The sequence below is a fragment of the Loxodonta africana genome, chromosome 8, assembly GCF_030014295.1.
Source record: "Loxodonta africana isolate mLoxAfr1 chromosome 8, mLoxAfr1.hap2, whole genome shotgun sequence".
Taxonomy (NCBI): Eukaryota; Metazoa; Chordata; class Mammalia; order Proboscidea; family Elephantidae; genus Loxodonta; species Loxodonta africana.
The window spans coordinates 7,176,176-7,187,639 of NC_087349.1; the positions used below are offsets into that span (position 1 = coordinate 7,176,176).

At 50.3% G+C, this 11,464-nt stretch overlaps 1 gene segment (V, D, J or C); it reads right to left on the reverse strand.

Annotated features, from left to right (window-relative positions):
- Positions 1-2,898: 2,898 nt before the first annotated feature.
- Positions 2,899-3,415, reverse strand: LOC135232284 (T cell receptor beta variable 6-5-like). The segment is given in 2 exon segments: positions 2,899-3,251; positions 3,346-3,415. Coding segments are annotated over 2 exon segments (396 nt in total).
- Positions 3,416-11,464: the final 8,049 nt, after the last annotated feature.

Sequence of the window (11,464 nt, forward strand, 5' to 3'; positions counted from 1 at the left end):
AGGGTCGCTGTGAGTCGGAATCAACTCGATGGCATTGGGTTTTGGTTATTGGGCACTGGCCCCAAAATTACTGGGAAGTATTTGCATATTGAAAACCAGACATCTAACCATTGTCGTTGATTTCAGCTTCTGAAGACCTCATCTGTTACTGAGTAGAACTGAGCTCCACAGACTGTAACCTCTATGGAAGCAGCTCTGCAACCCTTTCTTTTGGGGTTCTATTGGACAGATTAGAACCACCAAAGTTTCAATTAGTAGTTGAGCATAAACTTGTGCCCCACTCAGGGACCTCTGCATAGATGGCAGGGTGCATATTCCAGAATATTCTTCAAGCTTTAAAATCAACATCCTCTAACCCCAATCCGAACACTAGTCATAGACCTACGTGACGCTTAATGTTATCTGTCAACTTGGCTAGGCCATGGTTCTCATGGTTTGGCAGATGTTATTTATTCATCCTCTGTTTTGTGATCTGATGTGAGCAGCCAATCAGTTGGAAGGGCAGTTTCCCTGGGGGTGTGGCCTGCATCCAATGTATGTGGATGTTCTGGAAAAGCACATTCTCTCTCTCTCGATCCTGCACTCATCTCATGATTGACCTCCGGTTCGTGGAGAAGCCTTCAGCCTGACACCTGACCAGTGGATTTGGGAGTTGCCAGCCTCCGCAATTGTGTGAGCCATTTCCTTGAAATAAATCTTTCTATATATATTTATACATTCACTTCACTGGTTTTGCTCCTCTAGAGAACCCAGCCTAAACTCCCAAACTCTATTCCTTCAACTTACCATGTTTAACATCCCTAATCTACTCATTCTACTTAAATCCTGTGGCATGTCTGACAGTTATCATCTAACTGGGATTTTCTTCCCTTAAAACCGTGTTCTGAAAGGGAGAGGGATAGACCTGGGGATAGAAGGAAATAATACCTAGTCTAAAATCGGGAAAAAAAAAAACCCCAGCACTTGAGAGTAGGGTTTCTTTTTCTCTCCATTACTGAAGATATACCAAGAAGCCCTTACCACCACCACACACAGGAGCCCATCAAGGTAACTTGAGTAAACACAGATCAGCTGAGGGCTGAGCAGGCATTTCTGTTACTGTCTAATGATTTCTATCCACCGGCCAACAGGCACAGCACTTCAGGATTTCTCCTGTGGTCTGGCCTCCTCCTACACAAAGGTCAGCTGCTGTCCTAGTCTACTGCTTTCCCTGGGGAGTGGAGGACAGAGGAAGGCTCTGCTCAGGCTTCTAGGAGCAGCAAGGAGAGAGGAGATGTACGTGGTTTGTGCACAGGAAGGAGGTGGCCATGCCACGCTGTGGCTAAGCTGCTGGCACAGAGGTACACGGCCGAGTCCCCTGGCTCCACAGCCTGGGTCCTCAGCGTGGAAGATGTCCCATCAGACTTCTCCACTGAGAACCGAGCCTCAGGCATCCCTGATGTGTCTGTTCCCTCCTTGTTTTGGAACTACATCAAAAACGCCAGATTCTGTCAGTACCAGTAAAGGCACTTGTGTCCCTGAGGGCTATGACCTCGCCTCTCTTTGTGACACTGTGCCAGGGGCCTTGAAGACTCTGGCATCTATGTGACCTGAGGAGACAGACTCTGGGAACAGAATGGGGACAATGATGGGAATCACCACACAGACAGACACACACACCAAATATACACACTGTACATACCACTCACACACACACTCACGCATGCCCCCCATGCATAGACACACGTGCACACATATACACACTGGAAATACTTGGCGTCCAGGGACTCACCTGCCCCCAGGAGGCAGAGGGCCACCCAGTAGATGACCTGGGAGCCCATGGTGGGTCCTGTATACCTGGAGGGTTTGTTGGGTCAGAGTCTTTGTGATCATGAGCAGAGGGAGACATCCTTCCCCACAGAAGGCAGGTCATGTCACTGTCTCATCAGTCTCCAAGGCCTCCAGAAATGAGATCAGATTACAACACACTTTGATAACTGATTTGAATATGTACAAGCTCCTTTTTGAAAACATCACCTCATGGGTGCTGGCCCAGAGCCCCCGGACTGTCTGGACAGGAGACACACACAGCTCTAAGCGCATCTTTTCCCTCACCCCTCTCCTCGTCTGCCAGGCATGTTCACTGTGACCCACCTCCAGCACCTCAAATGCCTGACTGAGGATGATCCCATGGTCCATGTGTTCCTGCCTGCCACGGCCCCTCCACCCTCCTGGCCACACTGCTCCGCATCCCCATCCTTAGGCAGGGTGGGCACTGGGGGCTGACTCGGCTGGGCATGGACGAACTTGAATCACTGGGGTATCCAGGGACACAGGAGACGAAGTGATGCCTGGGTCAGTGCCTGAGTCCGGAGCTCCTATTCCTTCTGCCTGTCAGAGACAAATGTCCCCTGGGTTCTCTCATCTCCATGAAGGACTCTCCCCAAGACCCACGGCAAAGCCCTTCTGTTCCAGTCTCCATGCCACAGAAAAGGTTCCTCTCCTCTTCCTTGTGGAAGAAGACTCAGGCTTCTCGTCCAGTAACAGTGGTGTGTAACATGCTCTAGAGCGTCTCCCGATGCTTCCAGAACCCACAAGGTTGTTACAGGGGTTTCAGCTCCTGATTTCACTGCTAGAAGAACCCCCAGGTGTTCCATGGTCACTAAAATAAGTCTACTTTCATTAACTGGACACTGTAGTTTCAAACTCCCTTTCTTTTGGGGGGAGCATGTGTGTCAGGTGAGGGGCCCCGGGGCAGGACACACTGCAGCTCTGTGTGATTGCTGTTAGCCCAGAGACACGTGACTGAGTCCCATCCCCAGGTCTAGGCTGGCTGAGAGTGGCCCAGAGCTGGACCTCAGCAGGAACGGAGGGCCCTGCACCTTTCACTCCAGCTCCGAGGCCCCGGGTCTGAGCCGGCTAAGGGGGCCTCGTGAGCCCTTTTTGTGAGGGGCTGATGTGACCCTGCAGCACTGTGGAGTAACTGCTGGCACAGAAGTACACAGCTGTCTGCGAGGGGGAGGCCGACCCCAGCGTGAGGTGGAAGTGCTCTTCTTTTGATCTGGAGACGCTGTAACCCTCGGGGATGTCACCATTTCTAGCATCACCAACACCGGCAGAGTAATGGATCAGCCGCAGGCCCAGTCCCGGGTCTTGTCGGTACCAGTACATGGCGTTGTGGTCCATGTTCTGGGTACATTGCAGGGTCATGTTCTCTCCTGTCCTCGTGATTTTGTGCCTCGGGTTCTGGGTGACGCCAGCATTCGTCTGCCCTGTGGGGACAGAGACCAAAGCTGGTGCCAAAGGGAAAGGCTGGGGAAGGATCCGGAAGTCATAGGAGAGGGGAGGGTCCTGCCCAGGACGCACCTGCCCCCAGGACAGCCAGGACCACAGCGCACAGGAAGTGCATGGCAGGGACAAGCTCTGGAGGGGTCCTTCTGAGATGTCACCCTCCTGCCCCAGCCTGGCCCCAGAGCAGCCTGTCCCAGTGGCCACGCCCCTTTTCCCTGCAACCTCCAGTCAAAATAAACACTCAGGCCAACAGCCCAGACTGGGAGGAATGCACTGTTTTGAATTTGCACAGGTCCTGTGTGTAGAGGAGTCTTTCCTGCCTTTGCCCAAAACGGTTTGTAACTCTGTATAAATTTCTACCTAAGGATGGGATTCCTCCTTGGCTCACTGGCTTTTATTTACCTAACTGTCCCTGCAGTCTGGAATGCCAGGGGAGATCCTTGTGGCTTCCTGGTGCAATTTAAGACTCCTGCATTCTGGAACTCCTTCAAGAGTCCTTTTCTCATTTGCTCGGTCACCCACCCTCCTGTTAACCCCCTTCCAGCTGCAAAGACTCTCTCTGGAGTCAGGGCTACAGATCAGAGTGCACCTCTTCAACCAGCACGCGGGAAGGTTTCACTCAATTCCTTATCAATTCACTGACTGGTGGGACTCCTGCCCACACCTAGCTAGATTCATCAGGGCACCTGCTTCCTGAGTGGTCGGCAGGAGAACGATCCCCAAAGGTGTCCACATCCCAAGCCCTGGAGCCTGTGAGTGTATTAGACTTCATGGTGGGGGGTTAAGGCTTCAGACTGAATTAACGTTGCTAATCAGTGGACTGAGTTCCTGGTGGTGCAAAGGCTTAACACACTCAGGTGCTAACCAAAAGTTTGAAGGTTTTAGTCAACCCAGATGTGTCTCCAAAGTAAGGCCTGGCAATCTACTTATGAAACGTCAGCGACTGAAAACCCCGCGAAGACGTTCTACTCTGACTCAGATGGGGTTGCTGTAAGTCACAGACTACTCGGATGCAGCCAGATACTAATAAAATTGTCCATGTGTGTTTCCTTCTGGAATCTTCTGCAGGTAGCAGAGCTGGACCCTGCATGCACAGTAGTGCCCTGACCACCTGCATTCTGTAATTGCCTGTGACTCATGAGACAGAAGGTTCCACAGAAACAGGTAGATGTTTAGGATCGATATTGTACATTTAGTATTGTAGACCCTGGAGCTCCCAAGGCAAGATACAGAGTTACTTTCATTTTAAGTTTCTTATTTCATGTGATCCCAAATCTTGTACAAAGTAGAGGGCACAAAAATGTGGGTTAAATAAAGGAAATGGACTAACAACTTCCAACCCTTTACGTCCTTTCTGTACTGCTAGGCTGCACCATGAACAGGAAGACTCCTTAGCAAACCCCCTTCCTCTCTGTGTGCAACAGGGAAGACTCCACCGGAACCCTCCCACTCACACAAACCCAACAAAACCAGCTGCCACTGAGACAGCTCCAACTCACGGTGACTCCGTGTGTGTCAGAGTATAACTGTGCTCCACAGGGTTTTCAGTAGATGTTTTTGCAGAAGTAGATTGCCAGGCCTTTGTTTTGACATAGCTCTGAGTGGACTGGAACCTCCAACCTTTCGGTTAGCAGCTAAACGTGGTCACCTTTTGCATCCCCCAGGGACAGCTTTCATGACATATGGGACACAGCCTATTCAGAACAACAGCTCCAGTGCAGAAAGTTGTGTCTTCGTCTTTTGTCACCTGTGGGATCCACGCAGGTCTCTTCCCTGAAGTTGTCAGGGAGGCAGCATGATAATGCCACGTGGTGCATGACCTATGACCTTCCTGTTCCTGCACAGCTGGGCCTGAAAAGGAGAAGCTGAAGCAGGGATAGTTCTGCACGGGGATCAGACGGCCCACAGGTGCCAGAGGAATGGAGCCCAGTGTGCCTCCTCGCTTTGCTGTTTGTGACCTCTGCCAGCAGGAGAGTGGCTTCACCTCTGTCAGTAGTGGTTCTGCATCTGAACAAACCGTCACACAGTCCTTCCTCAGCACACTTCTGTCAGCAGTGACACAGGCTACAGGGATGAGCAAAGAGAGTCTGGGGAGCCCTCGGCTCAGCTGGCCTGAGCTCAGCCTGGGGGCCAACCTCACTCTCACCATCACTTCGTAAGCTGGGCAGAGGGCTTCGTGTAAAGGGCGGCTAGTGCTCTGCAGGGCTGTGCAAGTTGCTGACACAGAGGAACACAGCCAAGTCCCCCACGCTCCAGGGCACTCAGGTTCAGCTCCGAGTGGTAGTCAGGTAGTCAGTTGGCCTGAGAACTGATGCCGGATGTCACCTTTGTTTCTCTCTTTCCTGTCATAATATTCTAGGAGGCACTAAGGGCCCTTGCCCTGGGTCTGGTGGTACCAGTACACAGAAAGGTCCCCAGAGAGGGAGGAACAGCTCAGCATCACCTGCTGTCCTTATGCTTTGCTCAGGTGTCTCAGGCACTGGGTGACTCCGGAACCCATTGGGCCTGTATAAGTGGGGACAGGGAAGAAGCTGAGGACAGAGTGCAGGGGCCTGGCTTCAGCCATCCTCGGATTGGGTTTGAACTTCTGGGATGGTAAAGGCAGGTTGATGCCTTCCCACCTGTGGCCAGCACTCACCTGCCCCAGGAGGCAGAGGGTCACCCAGCAGATGAGCCTGGAGCTTATGACGGGCCAGGCAGAGTGGGCAGTGTTTCCCACTCAGGGTGGGGTGTCTTAGGCCTAGCACTCTAATGCTCTGCACCCCTTTTCCCTGAAAGGATCATTCTGTGATGTTGAAGCTGCCGCAGAAACATCACCCACTCTTCCAAAGTTTCCCCATCCCTTGTAGCCTGCCAAACCATGGTTTCCAACTGAGGCTTGGCCTGACCGCACCTGAATTTGGCACTGAATCCTACACATGTACAAACCAAGATCTTGGTCCATGTGCAGAACCTGAAGACCCTTGGCCCCAAACTTGACTCTGGACCTAAACTTCACCAGAGTGGAAGATGTTCTCTGGCACACAGCTGCATCCGAGCCCATTTACAAAGCAAAAGTTTCCTTCATTTACAGATGACTCAGTACCTGGATCTCCAACTATCGATATGGGAGGGATGGGGTGTCGGACATTGGGCACACACCACATACATGCACACATCACACACATGCATACAACACCCACATGCACACACCACACATCATATGGGACACACAGGCACACACATACACCACATACTGCACACATACACACTTGTTCATAGGTCACACACATGCACACACCATATACCACATATCACAAACATGTATCCACATGCATACACTACACTCCCACACACATCCACACCCACATCCACACACAAACAATGGGATTACTTGGTGGTCTGAAGACTCAGCTGCACCCAGGAGGCAGAGGCCGTGCAGCAGAGGAGCCTGGAGCCCATGGTTTCGGGGTGCAGGGAGGGGAGAGGAGGGTCTCCTCAGGCAGTGTGTTGGGAAAATGGGACCTAGGCTCTCTTGGAATCGCTCAGTGATGTCACTGTCCCCGCCGGGCTCTTGGCCTCAGGGCCCCCTCAGTGTACACAAGGGCACATCCCAGAGTAAGTGAAATATGGACATTTCTCCCAAGTGGGTGTACTCTCTTTGACCTCCTCCCAAGACAGTTTGGACCTTTGAGCTCATGATTATTTCCAGTATGAAACAACTTCTCTTATGTTTTCAACTCTCCAAGGGTTTCTGTAATTTAGACGCTCAGGTTAAATCATTAGGGTACTTTCGGTGGTTTGGGTGAATATTTTAAATAAAATGCTCCTCCCCAAACCTCCAGAGTACGATCACCTAGCGAGGTTGATCTAGGATGAATGATTTTTAGATACAAATAGTGTACAACCACAGATGAGGCCCTCTTTTAATGTACATGTCTTACGATGTGGCGTTTGACAAGGAAGAAGCACTGGGAGCAGAGTGCATCCTTTGTACCTGGGGTTCCTGCACAGAGAAGCTACTTGTCCAGGGAGGTTGACGAAAGGGACCTTCCTCCAGAGACTACAGACAGAGGACCTTGCCCTGGAGCTGATGCCCTGAATTTGGACTTCTAGCCTACTAGACTGTGAGAAAATGAATTTCCCTTTGTTGAAGCAAAAAATAAAAGATGTAGTGCTTGAGAAGGTGGGCTTAATATCCAATAGCCCTGGGCTAAGGCGGCGTCCTGCCCCATGTGGATGCCAGGGATTCAGCTCAACAAACCAGTGTTCTCACTGGAAGATGAGGCAACAACAGTGCCCTCTTCTGGGTCAGTGTGAGCTTTATTAGTAATTGTTCAGGAAGGTCCTGCAGACAAAGCCCAGTGATGCCCAGCACACTGCAGCCAAGATCACTGCTTGAGTCCTAAGTGGAGTAGAGTTGATAAAGTGCATGTTTGCTAATAAACTGCATATTAACAGTTACATAAAAATCGTACGCTCGTAATCAGCTGCTTGGGGAAGTCTACCTCCTCTCTTATGGTCACTTCCTGAGCTGGCAGAGGGCTTTGTGCACAGAGCAGCTGGGGCTCTGCAGGGCTGTGCACGCTGCTGGCAGAGGAACATGACCAAGTCCCACCTATCGAGGGCACTCAGATTCAGCTCTGAGAAGAAGTCAGGGAACTTTTGGCCTGAGAACTGGTCTGAAGTGTTACTTTTCTTTCTCTCTTTTTTGCTGTAATGCTAAAGTCGAAACTGGGGGCCATGCCTCTGCACTTGTTGGTGCCAGGATATAGAGAGGTACCCAGAGAGGGGGGAACAGCTCAGCATCACCTGCTGTCCTGGTGCTTTGATCAGATATCTCTGGGACTGGGGAAGGGTGTTTCTCCAGAACTCACTGGGCCTGTGGAGAAAGTGGCAGAGATGAGCACAGGAGGGGCTGATGATGCACCCCCAGGGGAGGCCCAGCTCTGAGTGCAGGGACCCACTGTTCACAGGACTCATCTGCCCCCAGGAGGCAAAACAACTCTGAGCACTGAGGAGCAGATTCAGGAGCCCTGGGCCAGCCAGGCATGGGAAACATCACGGCTCGATGGGGCCTTGGACCTCTGGAGTGAGAGCTGGTGTCCTCAGCCTCTTTTTCCTGATTGGAGGATGCCCTGTGACACTCCTGTCTGATGCCATTGTCCCTGCAGGCTGAGGCTTCCAGGGCCTCGCCATCCCACAGACTCCCGCCCCATCTGAATAGTTTTTTACAGCGGGGCCAGGTACCCACACAGCACCTCTGGTATGTCTCTGAGCCTTTGCTTCTCCGACTACCCCTGTCCCACCTTCCACTCCTCCTCCCATGAAAGCCTGAAGTTTTCCATTCTAGAGTCAGAGGCCTGTGCCCTGCTGTGAGGGAGGATCCCTGACTAAACTCATCCCCCAGCGCTGGTCTCAACTATTTTTGTGTCTAGACTACCTGTCCCAGGCAGCATTCCAGCCCTGCATGGTGGACTGGGATGTGGGCCATGTAATTAAGTCCAAAGAAGTCTAAATGAAAAAACCAAACCCATAGCCACTGAATCTATTCCAACTATGGATGCCCTAGGTGTGCAGACTAGAACTGCTCCAGAGGGTTTTTGTGGCTGTGGTCTTTACAGAAGGAGTCCCTTGGTCGCACAAACACCTAAGGGCTTGATTACCAGCCAAAATGATGTCAGTTCAAATCCACCCAGATAGGCCTTGGAGACAGGCCTGGCGATCTGCTTCCAAAAGGTCACAGCCTTGAAAACCCAATGAAGCAGTTCTATTTTGCACACATGGAGTCACCATGAGTCAGAATCCACTCAAGCACAGCTATCTACGTATCTGTGTATCTATGTACCTGTCTATCTGTCTGTCTGTCTATTTTCTCTCTCTCTCTCTCTTCTATCTACCTACCTCTCTAACTACCCACCCAACCACCTAGCCAACCATCCATCCACACACCCATCCATCCACACACGTAACTATCCACCCATCCGCCCACCCACCCACCCACCCGTCTGCCCGTCTGCCCGTCCGTCCGTCTGTCCGTCTGTCCATCTTCCCGCCTGCCCATCTATCCATCCATCCATATGTCCGTACATCCATCCACTCATCCATCCACTCACCCACTCATCCTTTTGTTTTGGGAAAGTTATCACTGAATGCTCAGCGGCTCTGTCCTGCCTGGATGAGTGTTGCTAACCCATGCTGGTTAAGTATCCCTAACTCATACTGATAAGGAAAACTTGCTAAGTTTGATCCTGGGTAAAGTTGCTTTTTCAGATAAATGGCATTATGACTAATTCTAGTTTAGCTCTTGGCCCAAGAAAGCCATTTTAAATCTTGCCTCTACAAAAAATTTTTAACACAAAAACTTCAAAACAGACAAAAAATGCCTTCAAAGGCTGTTCAAATTGTTGCATGCACCATTGACTTCATGATTTGGCCAAGTGGTCAGCAGTTTCTCCACATTGTCTCTGGCTTTTAGCGGAGTGGCCATATGCTGACTGGATTTCCTCTCCAATCTGTGACCTCGGGTGCTGGGTACGGGCACCTACAATCTTGCTGCACATGGCTTTGCACCCTGGGAAGCCCACCAGTGGACCTCCCAGTCTTGAAGCTCATTCATCCACGTAAGAAAACTGGCTCTTAGATGTGGGCGTCCACCTGCAAGATGTGAGGGAGGGATGTGGGTTAAAAAAAAAAAAAAATGTGGGTTAGAGTAGAAGAAAGTTAATGTTCAATGTTGCTTTGTCAACTTTTATAAGAAGAAATTGGAAGATCTTATGGGTTTTAATGCAAACCAAAGCAATGGTTATTTCAGTTCCTTTTTAGTGTACCCTTGAGACAGCCTCAGAACCCTCCAAAACCCACCCTATGCCCTCAGGTACTTGGTAGAGACTTAGCTTACAGTCTCTGGCTGATAATTCTACTAGCAGATTATCTCCAGGTCCAAGGCTGCTGTCGGGGGCGTCTATTAGCATTTCCCCTGAGTGGTTTGTTTCCTTGTGGGTTTTATAGTTTGTGACTGACATTTTTTTTCTTTCAGAGAGTTTTTGTTTGCTAGGGGGCGGTGATGGTCCAGTGATAGAATTCTTATCTTCTATGTAGGGAAAAAAAAAAAAAATTTTTTTTTTTTTTATCTAGGAGACCCAGCTTCGATTCCCTACCAGTCCACCCTGTGCTCAACCACCACACATCTGTCCTTGGAGACCTGTGCATTGCTGTAATGCTGAGCAGATTTTAGATGAGTCCAGACTAAGATGGAATAAGAAGAAAGGGCTGGTGATCTGCTTCTGAAAATCAGACAATGAAAATCCTAGCAATCATGATGTTCCAATCCACATCCCATCAGGTGGATGGCGCAAGACCGGGAAGAGTTTCATTGTGCTCTTCATTGGGTCTCCATGTATCAGGGTGAATATCACAGAAGTTAAAACAAAGACAACAACAGCCACCCAATAATACTAAAGTGACTTATGTAATTATTTAAGAGGTGTAAAATCCCAAATCACCCGGAGAGTTTAAAGCTGCTCAATGGCATCCTACTTTGCTCCTACCCTTGGAAAGAAAATAAGCCATAAATTTCAGGTTGGGAGCGACTGCTCTCTACTTTAATCAGGTACCCAGAATATTTGAAATTGATGACGTAGCATGAAGTGCAATCTGCATTCTCTCTCTCTATCACATTAACACACGCAAAGTCACAGGCACACATACATATACACACAGACATGCACATACCCACACATGCACACGCACACACACACCGCCCAGACCAATGCTCTCCCCTTCCGCCTCTATGGAGCCCCTTGTCCTCTTTCTGCTCTTCTTTCTTCCTCCTTTTCTTTCTCACCCCTCTCTTCCTCCTTTTTCTTCCTTCTCCTTCTTATCCCCCTCTGATTCTTCTCCTCTCCTTTGGCCTCCTTCTCCCCTTTTTTCACCTCCTTCTCCTCCTCCTCTCCTTGCTAATACTCCTCTTCCTCAGAGCCCCTTCTCCAATGGACATTTGGGTCAGTTTTACTTCAGGTTCTTAGGCCCACGGCTCTCTGACTGCAAGAAGGACAGAGTGAGGCTCAGTGCACTGAGTTCAGGGCAGACCCCACCCCAAGGTTTTTATCTTCCTCTCTTTGCACTTGCCCCTGGCATCAAGGCTGGGGGCCCACAGATCTCCCACTGTGGGTCTCATTAGTAATCAGAGGGACCTCCCACCTCCCTCAGAACT